At 40.1% G+C, this 19259-nt stretch overlaps 1 protein-coding gene across 1 annotated transcript; it reads right to left on the bottom strand.

Annotated features, from left to right (window-relative positions):
- Positions 1-601: 601 nt before the first annotated feature.
- On the bottom strand, positions 602-19259 carry AMOTL2 (angiomotin like 2). The gene is made up of 10 exons (XM_081329537.1): positions 18996-19259; positions 15435-16281; positions 13147-13411; positions 9498-9642; positions 8719-8811; positions 6843-7138; positions 5132-5424; positions 4630-4838; positions 3652-3819; positions 602-2619 (listed from the first exon to the last, which is right to left on the bottom strand). The coding sequence occupies exons 2-10, from the start codon at positions 16175-16177 to the stop codon at positions 2561-2563; spliced, it is 2271 nt and encodes a 756-aa protein (XP_081185663.1). The 5' UTR covers positions 16178-16281; positions 18996-19259; the 3' UTR covers positions 602-2560.

Consider the following 19259-nt stretch of genomic DNA (forward strand, 5'->3'; position numbering starts at 1 on the left):
GAAAACAGTTACAGGTAGTCCTCAATTTATAACAATTGAGCCTAGAACTTTCGTTTTAAGTTGTTGAGGTCACTAAATGGGCCACTTGTGACCTAATCTGATCTATGTACACCAGGCTATCATCATGGTGGTTAAGCAAACCATGTGGTCAAATCCAGGATATCAGATGGGAGGTTTCTGCTGGAAAAGAGCAAAAGGAAAACCTTGCAAATTGTGGTCATGTGACTGGGAACACAACAATCAGTGAGTGAGTTGCCAAGTGCCTGAAATGAAGTCATTTTGACCACAGAAGGTGTTTGTATGTAGCAGTCGTAACTTACTTATACTATATATGAGGATGGATCATAAATTTTGAGTACAACTTTCAATGGTAGCTATATGACCAATTGTGAGCTTGTCAGTGAGAGTATCAAGAGCAAATATCAGATGAGAAAGGGTTGCACCTTGGAGGTAATAATCATAACAATTTATTAAACCTGTATGTACAAGTGTTTCAACATGGGTAATTTCAAGACAAACCCACCCCAATTGCTTTTGGGTGCTTTAGCTCCTTGCATCCTCCATTCACAAATGTTCATTGCATAGTAAAACACAGCCTCAGTCTTATTAAACAATATTTTTATTAAAATATTGTTATACCAAGTGGAATGCTACAGCAATCTCGGTATAGGGCGGCATAAGAAACAGTCAGGTTTACATTTAAATATTTAAGATAACTTAAAATGCACCAAAAACAAAACAAAAACACCCCTCACTGTCTGGCAGGAAAAAAAGTTCACAGCACAAAAATATTTTAAAAGGAATACCAAATATTAATATGAAATATATTAAGCTGTGCTTCTCTCTCATAACTCTTTGTTTGCTGTTTTTCACTTTGTAAACAACACACAATAGCCACATACCATTTTTACACATTTATGGAGGGATTTTTTTTTCTTTTTTTTCAATGCAGTTGTCCAGCAAATGCATATGTTTAACTAGGAAGCAGAGGAGGGGATGAAAGTGTCTGATGGTGAAATCAAACAAAAGGTTTGACGGAGTTAAGTAATGCGCTCATTTGAGAGTTGACTACTGTCAGAAGCCAGCTGTCAGTAGGTAGGAGAGAGCAAAGAAGGCTGAATGCAGATTCTGGAGTGATTCCAAAGAAAAGAAAGGATGTGCCTTTAACAAATATTTTCTCCAGATTCTTTTGAAAAACACAAATTTGGGACACCAACGTTGTTTTGCATCCCCATGTTCAAACACACATCATTCTCACAAATGCCCTTTAATTAATTATAAAATTATCACTGTCAGCCACTTCAAAACACCACCAATTTAACCCAAACTTCTGCACTCATACTGTGCCTTGTCTCTCAATGCAGTTTTGATTCACTTTTCCATCTTTTTACAAATAGAATAACATCCATTCTTATTAGTAAGAGATCCAGTTGTGATCTTGCTTTAGACCCAGATGGAATTCTCCATCAAAGCCCTTCATCCCCCATACAGCTGTGCTGAGCTACACCACATAGAGATGTATCCAGCTTAGAAGAGGATAATTTGGCAATGGCAAGATAGAAACAGAAACAACTGGTTCCTGGCTGCCGCTCAAACAAAGACTAGGGAAATTCCAGTCTAAAGCATCATGGGAAATGGCTTCAAAGGAAAGGGAATCTGAAGGACTGCAAAGGCGGATATTTAACTCATGACAAACAGGATATAAAATGGAAGAAAAAGGGGGGGAAGCAAATATTGAAGAAATCTGACAACAAAACAAAAGGGGAAAAATAGTTCTGTGATATGAAGCAGATCTACTGCAAATATTAGAACAGAACAGAAAGAGCCACAACAGGGGGACTGTGGCTTAAAGAAGATATTTACAAAATAGCGGCATCATTTTTGTGATCCCCCTTCCCCTCAAGAGCTATGATAGGTCGTTTTCCAGATCATCACTTGGACTTCCCAATATTTGCAGCAGTTCCTCTGCTTCTGAACTGAACAGTGGACAGAGTTGGGGGAAGAGTACGGCAAATTAATTCTAGCCATACCAGCACCAGGCACTCCTGCTTTTAGTTTACACCTCAGGTCCGGGCATCTGCCAGAAGCCTTGTGTATTATGTATATCACCTCTATCAGTGCCAAACTTCAACATGCCACCACATCTAGGGCCTTATCCAGGCAGCATAAAAATCCCACTTGACTTCCCAGTTGTATTCCCATCTCTTGGGAAAAACCAGCAGCAGAGGAAAAAGTGGAACAGCTGCCTTGATGTAAGCATTAACCTCAACTCATAGCCCCTGAGTTGTTGTTTGGGGTACTGCAGAACAATTTTCCTAGGAGGCACTATCCAAACTTGGGTATCTCCCACAGTTGGAGATCCTCAAATCAACTATCTGGTTGCTGATCTCTTCCAGCTCTTCTTGTAAAGTCTTTAGTACTGCTTTCCACAGAGCATCCTAATTGGTGAAGGGCTCCTCAGGCTTCCTGCGCTTGGTCCGCTACTGTCTCCTGAGAAGGCAGAAATCCACTAAGGCAGTAAAGAGCACCTGGGTCTGATCCATAGAGGAGCTCCTACCCCTCAGATGAGAATCTCCACCATGTCTGACAGGTCGAAAATTTTAGCAGCTGACAACATCTCTGCAAAGAAAAACAGGTCATGTTATTAGAGACATTTGGAGGAAATACATTCGGCTTAGGTGTAAGGCAAACCACTTGTAACCCTAATGTTTGTCATAGCAAAACTTTTCATTTTGATGCCACAAGCTAAACTTAAACTTGTCTTACAGACAAGATTTGAAAAGTAGATTTTGTAGCTGTAACAATCCCATTGGCTGGAGTTATAAACCGGATTAAATTATGTTGCTTATCCATGAATACCAGATTCATATATCCTAAGCCACAATTCATGACTGCAAATCAATGTTGGGAGTTCAGACGTTACACTAATCAAAACCTGAGTTGGTTAAAAGATGGGCAGCTATATAAATGTTTTTAATAAAAAATAAAACCAAGAAAATCTTAGTGTTCTGCCTAATATAGTATATGAAGCAGACATATGGGAAATACATCAAAACCTGATTAAAAACTCCTTGATCACTGATAAAATATGCAGAATATTAATCAATTTCCAAGACTATGTTATTTATTAGGGACATGGATTGGAGAAGGCTGATCAAATCTAGTTCTCTGTATAAATTCTGAACATAATTTTATGCATATAAGAAACTCCTCTTAGGGTCATGACTTTGGTTTAAGCTAAGGTTCAGGCCCTGGTAATCACTATCAGCAATTGCTGTTTAAACAGTGGGTAAACAGACACTTCTGGAATTTACTGTTGAAGAAAATATGACAGTGAATACAGAGAATTTAAACACCCATACAAATTACTATTTAATGTCTGTCTTGCTCTTCCTACATCAGCCCCACCTACTCCTCCTGGATAAGCCTATACTCCATTGCATGAAACTCATGATTAGTCACTATGGGAAGAATCTTAGTTCTGGTATTTGGCCTGCTGCGGCAGCACTGTGTTCACCTCTTAGTTATGTGAACCCTCATAGGCATCTCTGGCAGAGAAGGCAGGTCACTGGGTATACTATGAATATAGCTACTAGGAAGTCTAAAAGAGAAGGTCAGGCTCCATGGGTTCACTCATCAACTGGTCCTTACCTAGGGAACTTGCTGCATGACTGTTTTTTTCAACATGGAACCTGGACTCGTCACATGGAACATTTGTGGGAAAACCTTCAGTCTGTGTACTTCCATCTTTGCTGCCATGTTTGGTGTGGAAGGGGATACAAGTTGATGGGACCGTTGCTTCTGCTGAGGCCTTGAGTGCTGAAGAACCAAAAAATAAAATAAAAATAAAATAAAATTAATATTGTTAAGGGTCCACAGATTGCAAACTATGGTTTGCCTATTTTCTAACAGAATAACCGATGATCTTGTCATAAACCATGCAAGCCACATGCAATCAAACCATTTAAGGTTATGTATAATGTATGAACTCAACCATCAAGTAATCAGTAATATTTACGGATAGCCCTTAATTACCAACAGGAAAATTGTACTCTTTTATATTTTCTCCTATTTATTTCTAACATGAACATCTACAAGGAAATAATTAAAAAGATATCCTGCTAAACTGATATAGATATGTATTCAGCCTCTCAAAGTAGGCTACATGGATGGAAATTCCACAGTGAGGCTTCTTAATGACCAAGAGAAGGCAAAGAATTGTAGATAAGCAATTCATGATTCTAATTAGTGGCCAATGGCCTCAGAGAATAAGACAATCTGGAAGGAATGTGACATTTGGAATACTCTTGCAAGGAACTTTCCTAAAACCAGTTTTTGCCTTCACTATACTGTTTTAACTGGATCCACCAATCAGTTTGCCCTAACTCTGTTGATCCGATAGCATGTTACATTTTTGTTATCTCACACAGTTTCACTTCCCTGAACTTGTCAACCATAGATTTGGAAAATCTGAAGTGAGCCAAAATCACTTGGTAAAAGCGTAAGGGTATGGAAATGGAAAAACAACACAAATACTGTAAATATAAAACCAGCATGTTTCTTAAAATCAGTTTCCTAAATGGAATCACTGAACCTGCAATCTAAATACATGTAACCATATAATCCTACCCTTGTTCTCTGGATTGCTCTGGGAATCACTTCCACTGACAGAATTTCCTGGCCAACATTGCATGCCAGAAGCTGCAAACAGCGATGGCACTGATTTTGCAGGTCGTAGGGAGCCCTGATGAGCCTTGTTGGGGTCCTTCCGAGAGCGCTGTTGCAGGACCTTGATGACTGCATCCTTCTCAAGGATTTGGGCATGAAGTTCTTTTAACCTGGGAAAGAAAACGAACAATAAGGAAGGAAACCACCAGCACCACATTGCAATTTGTAGGGAGCATCCATCAGAATGTTAAAAGTCTAGCCGTTCAACAAAGCCTTTCTTCCAAGCACCCCTTAACCTGTACCCTCTTGTTGCATTTTGCAAAAAAGAAGCTGCTCTTTGGCATCTTTTGAATGTTGTCTGGTAAGAAAGCCATTTTTAAAAAATCAGTGCAGGATGAAAAGGACAAATGTCTTTCTTTCTGCTGGGGCTAAGCCTCTTGGAACTTTCTCTAACAAGACAAACCTGTTTTCCATCTCCTGATGCTTATGGTTTGCAAGCAAAAGGTCTTCGTCAAAGCTGCTGTTGGGAGACTGGCGTGGGGAGTGGTTGATAATGGTGGTGTCCCGTTGTGCAGCAGCTGTGGCAGCAGCATCCATAGCAAACTGTCGCATAGTACACTCCTCCAGGTACTTTTGCTCCCATTTGGTCATGTCAGCCTCCAGGGCCAGGATTTTTTCTTCCTTTTCTCTCAGCTGTTCAGACAGTATGTGGGCATTCAACTCAGAGGATCCTCCACCTGGGGCTCCCATCTGCCTCTGGAGTAGCAAAGCAAGAGGGAGAGAGAGATTGATTTAATATGTGTTTGGTGCTTCTACAAAAGAGCCTTGGTGGAGCAGTGGGCTAATGCCTCCTTAAGTAACACCAGCTGCCTGCAATTAGTACAGGTTCGAGTCCCACCAGGCTCAAGGTTGACTCAGCCTTCCATCCTTCCGAGGTAGGTAAAATGAGGACCCAGATTGTTGGGGGCAATTAAGCTGATTTTGTAATAATGCCGCTTGGGGTGTGTGTGAAAGCCCTAATAAGCAGGCATATACATAGAATGAAGGCTACTGCTAAGCTTGTAAGCCGCCCTGAGTCTTCGGAGAAGGGCGGGATATAAATGGAATTTTTTTTAAAAAAAGCAGTCCATTCCAGCATTTAACATAGTAGGCCCAGACCAAGATGAGGCACGTTTCTGGCATCTCCCTTGTACTCCACTAGAGCCTACCAGTAAAAATCAGGCTTAAAAAAATTGGGAAGTCTGGAGTCAGCTATTTGTTTGGCCTGTAAGAATCTAATGGTGTTTCCACACAGCAAATTACTTCTGCTTGATTCAAAGCTTTTCTTTCCAGAAGTAAAATTGACTAGAATCAACCACAGATCTGCTACATCATAAATTGCCTTCTGCTCCACCTTGGCCTAGGGATATAGAGCTACAATGGAAGTAGTTTGGGAATTACAGATTAAAAGAAACATGCAAGAATTAAGCATATATTCCAGGGAGTTTTCTCCAGGAGATTGAGTATATACCTTATATTTCCCATCACAGTTTGAAGCGACTCAACCTTTTCCTGACTGGCTCAAATTTGGATTATCTGAATCTAGTAAAAAGCTGCTTATCTGAAAGGTGTTTTAATTTTTTTAAAAAAATACAGATTTGATTTTTACACACAGTCACTGTTTTCATTTAATTTCCTGATCAAATAGGTGTTTTTCTTGACAATGTGCATGACTTCCTTTCATAAAATCTTAACATTTTATGAACAAAATTTCAATAAATGCTAATTTAAAAGATCAACTGATAAACAGATTTCTAACTATTGCCAAATAAATTATTCAACTTCCACAAGTAGAGTACCGTAATAGCCTTGGTATACTTGCATCCACAAATTCTTAGGTCATTACATTGATTAGTTGTGTAAAAGGACAGAAGAGGAAATATATCTTTCATAATGTTGTTTAGACTTGTTCCACAAACATTCTTCTATTATTGGGCTTGAGGTAATACTACTTGAGCATTCTAGAGATACATTCTTCCTAAGTTAATGGACAGTAAAATCAATAGGTCTTTAGTAAGGAGATAAAATAGGACAAAAATCCATCAGTATGTGGTCGCTCCAAACTTTCCAAACTGCTTTCCAAACTGAGTAACCAGAATATTCTTTTTGCCATTATTACTTGGTTCTTCTCTTACCTGCTGAGCCCGTAGTATCTTCAGCTCCTGCTCTAAGCGGGTCCGGAGACGCAGTTCCAATTGCTCACGCTTTTCACACGCAGCCTGGAGTTGGCCCAGGGCCTGTTGCAACCGTTCTACTTTCTCTACATAAGCTCGTTTCTTCTGCAGCTCATCTTCCATTTTAACAGTGCGGGCTTGAGCACTGCTCAGAGCCTGCTCCAATAGTTCAGCCCGCCGACGTTGATCTTCATTAGTGCCATGAAGACGTGCAATTTCCCGCTGTAACTTTTCCCTTTCTTGCTGATATTCATAGTCTGAAGACAAAACAAAGAGGAAGTTTGCCATAAATCACAGCTATGTACACTTTGTAGTCAAGGGAAAACCATATTTCTGACAGAGTATCCTTAAAGATAATTTTTAATGGTAACACACTAAGTCCAGTTCCTAAGTTTTTAGAAGGGAAATGGGTATTGCCTTCATTTTCAATAATCTGTTGTCTATTTAATTAATTCCATGACAGGGTTATTCAGGGCTCACACTTAGGAAACTGCCAGACTCAAGAGGAAAAATCACACACCATTGTGCCATAGTACTTTGAACTTACACAATGTTCCTATTATTTCTTAGCTCATGCTTCATGCCATGGTTTTCCATGATGTAATCATAGCTGGGGCCCAACAAGGTAAGATAAAGAATTTTTGGGAAGTTGAAAACCATGCTCATGTAGAACAGATACAAGAATTCTGTACCTTTCCAGATGATATTGGATTACGATTTGCATAATCCTGAATCATTGGTCTTATTGGCTAGCAATAACAGGTATTGGAATATGGGAATATATGAAAGCCACAGATTCTCTGCCATTTTTATAGAGGAATATATTTTATGCCCTACATATCTGGTAATCTATGTCATTTCCTTCCTCTTACCCTATCCTACACCAAAGGTTAGGGAAGCATGACTATCTCTAGCAGTTTCATTCATGGCTCTGCAGAGGGCACCAAACTGCTTTACCCCATTCTCAGAAAGACTCTAGCATTATTTGTAAGTTTTCCTCATCTTCAAGAGACCAAAGTGTGGTGGCCAAACTGCCACAATAATTATATGTGGAAGCTAAAATGATAAGGACATAATGCATACTCTACCACTTATTCATGATTTGCTGAAACGATCAAGAGGGAGAGCCATTCTAATGAAGCAGACAGAAAAATCATAACCGTTCAAATAATAAATGGAGATTCTAATTTTAAACAACAGGATGGCTGCCTAAGTGAAAAGCAGAGTTTTTCTGAGTAATTATGCAAGGGATTACTGTTTCCCACTGCTGTATTTACAAGGCCAGGAAGAGAGCTACATCTTGCAAGGAAGCAAGGCTAATTTTCTGGAAGGAGAGAGGTGGTTTCTTGAACTGGATGGGCAAAAGTTGAGTGTAAGTACATTCCCTGCCAACTTCAACCCCCATCACCAGGCCAATTCTCATCCTTTGGCAACAAACCCTCTTTTCAAAAATCCAGAACAGCAGCATCTTGGACCTCAGACTTTGAGGGGAGGGAGTATAGCTTGTGTGCTGGAACAGCCAGAACAGCCATTGGAATGCAAAGAATCCAGGTCACACTGATGGTTGCTGTGATTAATGGCTCTAGTTTAAGTGCCAAGAATAACTTGGCCTCCTCAGGGGAATGGCAAAAAGCTTCCAAAGGAGGATCCGCCTCCTTTTCAATCTTAAAGGGACCACAGACTTATCTTCTTCCCAGCTTGTTTGAAGCACAGATACAAGGAATAGAACATTGCTATGCAAATGAAGAACTAGAGATTATGCAGCAGTATACTATCAGAAGGGCACATGTGGAGTAGAAATACAGTTGAAATAGCAAAAGGTTTTCAAGAGGCTTACTTTGAGCAACAAGTTTTGCCATAGTCCCTTGGCTTCCTTCTTGGTTTTCCTGTGCTCGGTTGGCCAATTGTTTGTTTGCAGACTCTAATCGTTCTATGAAATAAAAGTCACGATTAGAACATATTTCAGTGTTCAAATATTCATGGCTTTCTAGAAGGGCACACTTATTTGTCACTTGCCAAAGGTGCTATTGTGCTAACATAGTTGGAAAGCACAGCTGCTAATAATGGTACAAATATTGCTTTAGAAATAAGTGCTTTATTACTTAGAAGTTTAAATAAGAACAATATTTTTCTGGATTCCAAGAGCTTTATAAGATTTACAGTCTGAAAAATAACTAGATAACTTTTTGGAAGCTTTCAAGCTAAATGATTCAGTTCAAAAGTGATTTTGAAAAACTGTCAACAAGCCATAAAGGTACACTGCTCCCCCCTCACCTCTTGGTCACAACCTGCCTTTTAATTCCGATCACCACTAACCATTATGCCAGTGGGCAGTGATGGTCAACTCTTTTCCTCCAATGCATAAGCACAATCTTACCGCTAAAGAGGAAGAAAAGCCACCTGCAACAGCAGATGCACCAAACTGAGTCTCAGTGGCTACTGAATCAATGGCTGTAGTGATATGAACCTGAATACATCCTAGCCCGATTGTGTTAAATGGCATATAGGGTAGCTGTAAAGTATCTGAGACCAGAAATTTCAAACACAACAAACATCTTTCTGACTCACAACACACATCACCCAAATTTAGAATTTGACCTTTCAAAATTGCCTTACCTTTGAGATCCCAATTGAAGTCTTGCAACCTCCTCATTTCCCCATCCTTTTTGTTTCTCATGGTTTTCTCCAAGGCTTCTCTTTTTAATGATGCTTTCATTAGATTTTCATAATCTTCTGAAATTTGTTGAATTTCGCTTTCCAACTAAGTATGAAAACCAGAACATTTGGGTTAAAATATATATGCATAATAAAATCCATAAATTACAGGTAGTCCTTGACTTACAATAGTTCATTTAGTGACCATTCAAAGTTATAACGGCACTGAAAAAAGTGACTTATGACCATTTCTCACACGTATGGCTGTTGCAGCATCCCCAACATCCTGTAACCAAAATTCAAATGCAAGTGACTCATATTTATGATTATTGCAGTGTCCCGGGGTCATGTGATCCCCTTTTGCGACCTTCTGACAAGCAAAGTCAATGGGGAAGCCAGCTTCACTTAACAACCGGGTTACTAACTTAATAACTGCAGTGATTCACTTAACAGCTGTGGCAAGAAAGGTAGTACAATGGGGCAAAATTCAGTTAACAAATGTTTCACTTAGCAACAGAAATTTTGGGCTATATTGTGGTTGTAAGTCAACGACTACCTGTATAGTAATGAGTATTTCCTCAACAACTGAACTTTAAAATTGCACTGGAATACAAATTAAACATTTCTTAAAATTCAAAACTCACTATCTGAACATGAAACTGAAAGCAGTAATCTTCAGTTCAAGAACCAAATATGTATGAGTTAGGAAAGCCAGCTTCTCACAGCACATAACTAAACTGGAAACTGTAATAGTTAGACGTTTCTTGATGTTATCACTCTCCCAAGCCATTGTTTTCATATTTAAGTTCTAAATAATTTATTCAGGGGTCAGCCATCATTTCCAACATTTACTAGACCAAAATATAGGCTGTGTACTAATGCTAAAATATTACTATAATGATTTTTTATTAAAATAGTATTTTATAAATATAGTGTTTTTATTACATCTAGTGTGTATATATACAGTATATACAACATGCAAGTGGTTATGAGGAAATGTATAAAACTGTCATAAAAACCTTAGTGAGAAAACACATTAGTATTTAAAACAATTTAAAAGCTTTAAGGAGGATTAAAACAATCATCCAAAGGCTAAGTCAGCATCACTGCCATCTCCTTCAAGATAATTTAAATAAGCCAATTATGTTATTCTGGTTTCTCAAATTCCAATGTATCATTGCTCTTTTTTTCATTTTACACCATTCACTACCTATCCAATATATTTCTCAGCCTGTTTTGAGTTGGGTTTGAGACCTGCTGGATAACATTCATTACAAAAACTATAAACAAGCAATGGCTGTTGCATCTTTCTGCGATTCAAGGAAGTTGATAATATGAACCAGGCTAAAATGATCCTAAAGTTATGAAGCAGTAGACAGTAAAATCATCACATTCTGTGTTTACAATTTATGACCTAAATCAGAGGTTCCCAACCTTTTGGGCACCAGGGACTGGTTCCATGGAGAAAGGTTTTTCCATGGACTGGAGGGTGTTTGGTTTTGTGTGCTGCCTGCATCTTGTGGTTGGGGCTTTGCTTGTTTGTGCGGACCAGTTGCTGGCATGCCACGGCCCGGTACTGGTCCACAGACCGGGAGTTGGGGACCCCTGACCTAAATCATATTAGACTGTTCTATTAGAATACTTGAGGATTTGCTGTGGGGTTTCCCCCCCTCTTTTTTGCCCCGACACATCTGCCCTATTCTTCCTTACTTCCAACTGGCATGCAGTTTCATGCCAGCACATGCCAGACCCTCCCCCAAATAACCCAATGGCTTCAAGAAGAGTATTCTTGCCCTTGGCTGAAGCTAGGCTGCCACAGCCTCTCCTTGTGTGTTTCTGCACAAAAGCTTCTGTGTCTTGCCCACCAAGAGCCCAGGAGGGAGGGCCAGATAACAAGAGAGCACAACTGTTAGCAGAGGAGGTGAATAGACTCATTTCTCTCTCCACTCAACAACTGCTTCAGCTTAAGATCAGTTGGGTCCTGTTAGCTTGTGCTCCACAGCTGTTTAAAAGTATTAAAGGAGATGGTTTTCAGGACAGCTGTTTCTGGGAAACCAAAGGCAAAAAGGAGAGCATCTGGGGAAATGTTGCTGAAAGCAAAGCTCTATGAAGCACTACTGTATGATGAGCCCTCTGCTCTTCCAGTGAACATCATGATTGTTCCAAACACAATAGCTGGATTCACAGGTAACTCCAAGCCAAAACAAATCACAGAGTAATAGAACAGAACAGAGGTAAGCAATCTTTTCAGTTTCCCTAGATCTCACAAAGGGCTCTTACATGATAGCTGTATGCAAGAAAGTACAACAAAGAACAATCTCACAAGAGACTGCATGAAAGTTTGAGGCAAGATTTTGGAAGATCTCAGCACTATTATTTTAATTGTATGGAAACAGTGGTGCTGGGGGGAGGTTTAGTGGCCGTCATGTTGTTGATCCATAATTTTGTGCTGTCAGTTAAAGCTTATCTGAATTACCATGCCAGAACTTTATTTTGTTTTGCTTAGCAGAATGAGTGAACCCAGTTATTGGGATTTGTAAACCATGATTTATGGCTAAGTGTTACATGTGAACAGTGGCTTCTTCAATAAACTATGGAAATTGTAGCTTATTGTAACTAGTGAATTGCTACTTCAAAATGGACTTCATATGCTTCTTTTTTAAAAAAAATCAGGCAGATAATCATTAAAATTATCATACTTGATGTTCAAGTAGCAGAAAATGCTGCATATGTTTTTTATTTAATGGCCGTCACTACTGGAATGGATAATTTTACCACTCATAACATGAGTACTTGTTTGGGACCCATGAATCAACTTTCACCACTGACCTTGCATGCCTTCATTGAATATGAAATAATATATTGGGATTAGAAAGACCAATTATTGGTCCTGATAAAATACTGTTTTCTATGTGCCATTTCTGGTTTCTGAACTCCAAAAGGCCTGCTTTGTGTACTTATGTGCAATGTATAACAATTATAACTGTTGTATAACACAAACCTATAATGAGCAATTCCATCTAAATGGTGTGGGAATGTAACACCAATCAAACTTTAAAAATGGAAGCTGACATAATATAAAGCAGTATATCATTTCTAGCATTTTCTTTATTTCCAAATAGGCATTCTGCAACAAAGGCCCCATAAAGATTCTTAGAAGACAAAAATGGTGGATGGCTCTTTCCAAATTCAGTGCTTTGTAATTATGCCAATCTGTTCAGAATACAAAAATCCCAAAGAAAATGGTGATAGTAATGAACATGCTGCTGCATCGCATGTAAATTATTGTGAAATATTCTGCAATATGCTCTCAAAATTCCAAACATGCTTATTAACCTGAAAAGACCTGCTTTGGCCCATCAACCAAGTTTTCCTACAGTTGGATAACTTAAAACCAGATTCTCCACTCTTGTTGCCAAGATAGATGAGAGAATGTCAACAGATATCCTTTTCTCACACTGAATAAGGATTTAAATTTTATAAAGTTTAATTATGACTATGAATTTGTCCTTGACTGCAATAGTTTCATCTTCCATGACAAAATCTGTATTGGTTTGCATATATTTTGATTAGATAGGTTGGCTAAAGTAGAGCTATGCTTGGTCTTTACCTTTTGTATCCGGTTGGCCTTTTCATTGTAGCTCTCCAGTTCCCTCCGCAACAACTCATTTTCCCTTTGCAATGTCTCATTCTCTCTTAACAACTTCTTATTCTCCATCAACACAGCTTCTATTTGGGACAAGTGGTTACTAGTAGAAGCAGCCTGAGTTGCCATCAAAGCTGCCACACCAGCTGAAGTGAGTGATCCCAGATGGTTATGGCACAGAGCAGCCTGTTGTGGCAAGAAAACTTGGGACATCGGATTTTGCATCATCCTAAAAAATTAAAAGATGAAGAAATTAAAGATAAGTACTTTCTAAAAGGAAGGCCCCAGCCCTGTATGTAGCAAAGCTCAAGTATATGGGTCAGCCATATGGACAATTTAAATACACTGGGCTTTAAAAACTCTACACCTTCAATATTTGTTAGCTGAACACTGTTTCGCTAACTAAACTAGGAAAGTTTTAGAACATAGAAGATTGGGTTAAGATTTCCACATCTGCTGCAAAAGTCTGGACAACCACTAGATGGTAATTAGGGTATCTCTTTGCTACCCTCTGGTGTCATCCACATTTTTCCAGTCTAGATATGGTAGCCTAGAGTGGCTAAACCATTCAAGACTGCTTTAAATTCCAGTTATCCGCTAATAAGATTGGCAGTGCAGCATTTTTGATTACTATTTGCATAAAAGCTCCTGATTTTGAGAAAAACATAAATCTGGTTTCATAAAGCATGGATTCCATGGTACAACCAACGTTATCCAGTTTATTATTTGCACTTTAATCCTTAATTCAGTGTTTTGTTCAACACTGCTATGCCATGCTTTCATTTTCTCCATTTTTTTAAAACCCCCCCCACCTCTGATTAGTCACATATTATGCTAAACTATAAACCCACATTCGAGGTTTTTACATTGCATTCAGCCAAAACCTTATCAAACATATGTGTCTGTGTGTTCTGTGAACACTTTCCTCACTCAGTTTTCTATTGATTGCTATAACTCCACAGTAAAGTTTCATAAATATTTAATCAAAATTAATGGCTACCATGATCCCACTTGACTAAATCCAAGATCCATAAAATTCTAGAATGTTCAAATGTATAAACAAACAAGTTGGTTTAGAGTTCTCTCTCCTCCTGCTCTTATGATTAAACTGCTATGCAGGTAGCAGCAAATTAAAACATGGATGCCATTCTTGTGCACAAAGGGGAAAGTTCTTCCTGAGAAGACATAGCCTCATCTGACTAAGGCTCCTCTGATGCAGTTATTCAGACATTCTTGTGAAGTGATCCTAAAGCAAATAAGAATATATACATCTTCCTTTTAGCACACAACTGCCCCCCACCTTCTTTTGTTCCCAGGAAAGAGCCAATTTCCTGCCTCCAGCATTATCTCTTCCTGCCAGTATTCGCTAGAGGTTGTCTCCAGCCAGAAAATATGTTTCAATTCCCCCTTCATTCTCAGTAAGTCACAATGGTGGCAGGCAGTTGTGAAAGTACTTGTAAATGCCACTCAAAACCAGCTGTAAAACTCTGATATTCTAAGCAAATAGGAATGTTCTTTATGGGCCAATTTCAAAAAAACAAGCAATGTCCAAGATTGGCCCTCAGCATTCTCAGCCATTGGTTGCTGCACAATTCATGAAGTTAGGAAGAGAATTACATGCTAATGAGATAGGATGTTCAGATAAGCTTCCTAAGTTACACAAGAGGTTCAACTCTGATTCTTCCTCTACATTTTTGTAAGAGTGAATTGGATGATGAAATGGAATTCTGAACTATCCCCTCCCAAAACAGAATCAAATGGCCTTTGTGCCTCTTTTATAAAGCTTGGAAGAATAAGGCATGTCTGCTATTACTCCTTTACATTTTCCCATACTATCTGAACTAGTTGCTTCTTTATCTTTGGACAACAGTGAATGCCAATTCTTTCTCACATTGTTCATGGTAGTTGTGCGCCCAATCTGCCCTAAAATTAACAGAATCTCTTTACAAAGCCAAAAGAAACAAACACAAATCAAACACAAATCTTCTTCTACAAGGAAAGGTAAAGTTGAGGGAAGAGGAGGAGCTAAAATTGAAACAGGATACAAGAGTTTAATTCCATACATCTCCACTTAGGGTAATAACCATCCATGATAATTTCTCTTTGGGGGAAAAAGGTGCTTTCTGACAAGATGGAAAGGACCAGGTTTAAGTCAAATAATGAGTTAACTAGAACACAATCCTTTGAAAAGTATCCTGTGAAATTCCAACTTTCAGCATAAGCAAAGTAATATAAAGCTAATACAAAGTTACCTGACTTCAGGATGTTGAAATCCTGGACCTTCTCTGTAGTGCTGCCTGGGGTCAGAAAGGTAACTTTCTGATGCCTCCTGTGAAGGGATTATATAAGGATATTCTGGAGGAGGACCATGGGACTCTGATGCTTCAGAGGACTTTCCTCTAGAGAGACAGAGTTGGTGGTGCCTGGAAAGTTGAGGGTAGCTGTGAGAGGAACTCATGTGGTTCTGTGCTTGAGTCCCATTCCTTTCCAGGGACACCTGCAGGAGCTGCTCACTGAGTGACCGCACATGACCATGTTTCAGCTCTTTCAGTGGCTCATCCTGCAGTTTGCTGTTAATGTCAGAAGCATAGGTCCTGCGCTGTCCTCCTTCTAGAGGCGCTCCAGACAAGGTGGCTCCAACATGTTGTCCTGTGGCATAATACTGAGACTGAGCTTTGGCCTCCTCATAGGTGGGAAGCTCTTCTCCCTTATGTTGAGGATGGTAGAACTGGTACATGTTATTCTCCAGGTAGAGGTGGTCAGCATGGTGCTCCTGGCCCTGGGGTTCTTGTCGTGTTGATTGCTGAACCATCTGGCTCTCATCCTGTGTGAGACTCTCAAAGGAGGACTGTGGGCTCCCACTGCTTCCTCCTCCTCGTAAGGCCTGCTGCTGTATGGCTAGGAGTGTACGATTCTCGGTAAGATTGCCATACCTCAGCTGCTCTTGGATCAGGCGGTGAAGGACAGTTCCAGAGGAATCCTCAGCTGTCCTCATTCTCAGCTAACTGGTTCTTTCCTAGTGCTTTCTGAATGCACCAAAACAGCAAACAAACAAAATCTGTTTCTGGAAACTAACAGCCACTGTCCGGCCAAATGACCCTGCAAAGGGAGAAAAAAAAAGTCATGAGGTTGCATAGTGTAATAAATTCATTGAACAAGACCACTACATTCCAATTCTGTATCTTTTTAAACAGTCTTTTGCAATGTGGTGTTTTCCAGACATCCTTGACCATAATTCCTGTCACTCCCAGCCAATATGGACAACACTCAACACATTTGATTGGCTCTGTAGCCCAACAAATGTGGAAGGGCCAGACTGGGGGAGGCAATCTGTACAACAATTGCTTTAGAGAAAAAGACCCAATGTAGAAGTTTCTCAAAGGCTTTCTAGCTTATGGCCACAAGGATATAATGAGAAAATATATTAACATGTGTTTATTTGTTGGGTTTTATTCAATTCATTCATTTAGGTTTGCTGTAAGCCAGTCCAAATGCTTACATTGAAAATAAAGTGCACAGTTAAGTGGAATCTACTTTCAGGGATTCTTATAAATTCTCTCTATAAGGACTGATGATGATGATGATGATGATGATGATGATGATGATGATGATGATGATGGAGGAAGTGTCCTGCTTGGGCAGGAAACCCTATACCACTTCAGATAAATGGCTGTCTAGTCTCTTCTTAAAAACTTTCAGTGTTGGAGCATTCACAGCTTCTGGAGGCATTTTGTGGAAGTGTGAAGCAAAAATTAATTGGACAGTGCATATGGAAGTGCTCTTTTAAAATGTTGTTTTTCCATGCAACAATCATATGAAATAGGCTGTGGGTGATTAGGCCAATAAATACCATCAGGAACTGAAGCCCCACTTACTCAACCTTCACCATATCCAATATTTTACCCAGTAAATCAGTTGCCCTAAATCTGAAACAATGCTTAACTATAAAAAATGGAGCTTGATGACATTCTCCAGGAATGTCTCAGAGGTTATCTGGATAGCCCTATTAAAACAAGATACAACTCAAGTAGTAAAATTCTTGGTGAGTGCTTCCCACTTAGTTAGCTTTGGAAAACCTTCCTCAGTTCACAAGGGCTATTCAATTTCATTCCAGTAAGTAGCTAAAATCCTTTTCTTTGCATCTGATTTTATTCCAATCCAAGATGAAAAGCAAAACAAAAACTGTATAAGATCTGATTCCATGTTCATATCCTTTAAATAAAAGATGTCAAAACTAAGACAATATTGATGTTGCACAGTAGCCAAAGTTGATTTCTACAAGAGATCCACTGCTGAAAATTAACCCTAATGTCCAATTTAGAGTCCTGCCTTTGGGTGGAATTAGAGAAAGGAACTCTGCATATGCCTAAAGGCACTGTTTTTAGCCAGATTTTATATTCTGCAATGCTGGTGCTAAAGAATAAGGGGACCATACAAAAAGCAAAATAGGTAACCATAGTTAAACTATTTGGAAATAGTGCTATTCTGGGGAAACAAATAGGAGTCAACGAATTGGAGTGAGGCTGAACTCTTCATTTTATAAAATTATGCTACAGAACTATCATCTTGTTTAAAAATGATTTTTGAAAGAAATGGGTTGTCTGATCGGCACTATTGCATTTCTTTTGCAGATATATTAATCATTACTCTTCAGAAAAGAGATTTTAAATGTAGGGCGTTCTGAAACAAGAAACATTTCTGCAAAGCTTCCCAGAAAAATATCTGACACGAGTTCTATTAAAGCAACACATTCCTGAGACATTTTTGCAGCAAGCCAAGGACAAAAATTAAATGCTCCGTGAATCTTCATAACGTACGCACTAACAGCCCAAAGAAAGGAAAGTTCCGACTCATCACCCTGCAAATAGGGCTGATACAAGGAGCAAACCCCCCTTAACTTCGTCTTAGGTTGCAATCCCAAGTATGCTTTCCTCAACGCCTCGCTTCTCCCTCCTCAAAAGCTTCTTATTAACCCATCACTGAACCTTCTGCCAATTTCCCTAGAAATGGCTAAAAGTGGAGAGTGGAGGAAATGGCGAAGGTTTGGCTTCTACCTCTGCTCCCTCCCAGTCCAAACGCAACGGAGAGAGAGCGCTCACTCGCCGCGCGCTCAGCAGATTGCCATCTGCGCCGTCTTTCGAGTTTCCCTGCCCGCTCTTTGTTTTCCAAATATTTCTGCGCTGACATCACAGGGGTTTGGATTGCAATTAACATTCCTGCTAAGTGAGAACGCGAAGCATCGGGCAGCGGCAGGCAAGACAAAGCCAAGGCTACCGCTCGCGGGCTAGAACTCTCCCAGCACCTGCATTACCAGCAAACCGCTCCTACCCACCTACTCACCCTACCCGCCCGTCGCAAAGAACAGCAGCCTGTATACTGCTACGCTCCCCACCGACGAAGATTTCGAAACGTTAGTAGTGTCATTTTGCGAGCGACTGGAGCACAACTGCACAGGGAACGGAGGGCCATTTAATAAAAGTTGCAGGGAAAGCGAACGGGGAAAAGGGGTTATACCGGTAAAGATGCCTAAGGGAGATTTTTAGGCCGCGAGATAAAGGGAGAAAAAAAAAAGTAATAACCAACGCTTTGGGCTCGCCGCTCTGCTCCGGCCACCAATATCAGCATGAGCAAAACGGCCATAATTCCTAAAAGGGGGTGTCCAACCTGGAAGGGGCATCGCTTTACCCGACGCTCCAGCGAGAAGCAGGGAGAAAAGGGTCTCTGCTTGTAGCCGCTCTCCTTCAAGCCGCGCGGCATATGTCACAGGCGTCTCTTGTCCCTCCGGACCAAGCCTCCAGCGGCGTGAAACTTACCCAACCATAGCAGCCGGAGTGGCCCGGTGACTCTGCCGCACGATTTGATCTTTTTTCCTGGCTGCAGAGCGCCGAAGAGAAAAGGTCCGTTCGAGCCCGGCCAACGCCGCCGTTCGTGCTGCTTGCTGTCCTGGGCAACTGAGGGAATGTAAGTCTCTCTCTCTCTCTCGCGCTCTCTCTCTCTCTCTCTCTCTCTGTGTGTGTGAATGTGTGTACGTGCGTGCATGGAAGCCTAGCTTCCTTGCCCAGAAGTGCCTGCCTGTG

The sequence above is a fragment of the Vipera berus genome (genome assembly GCF_964194415.1).
Source record: "Vipera berus genome assembly, chromosome: 5".
NCBI classification, from domain to species: domain Eukaryota; kingdom Metazoa; phylum Chordata; class Lepidosauria; order Squamata; family Viperidae; genus Vipera; species Vipera berus.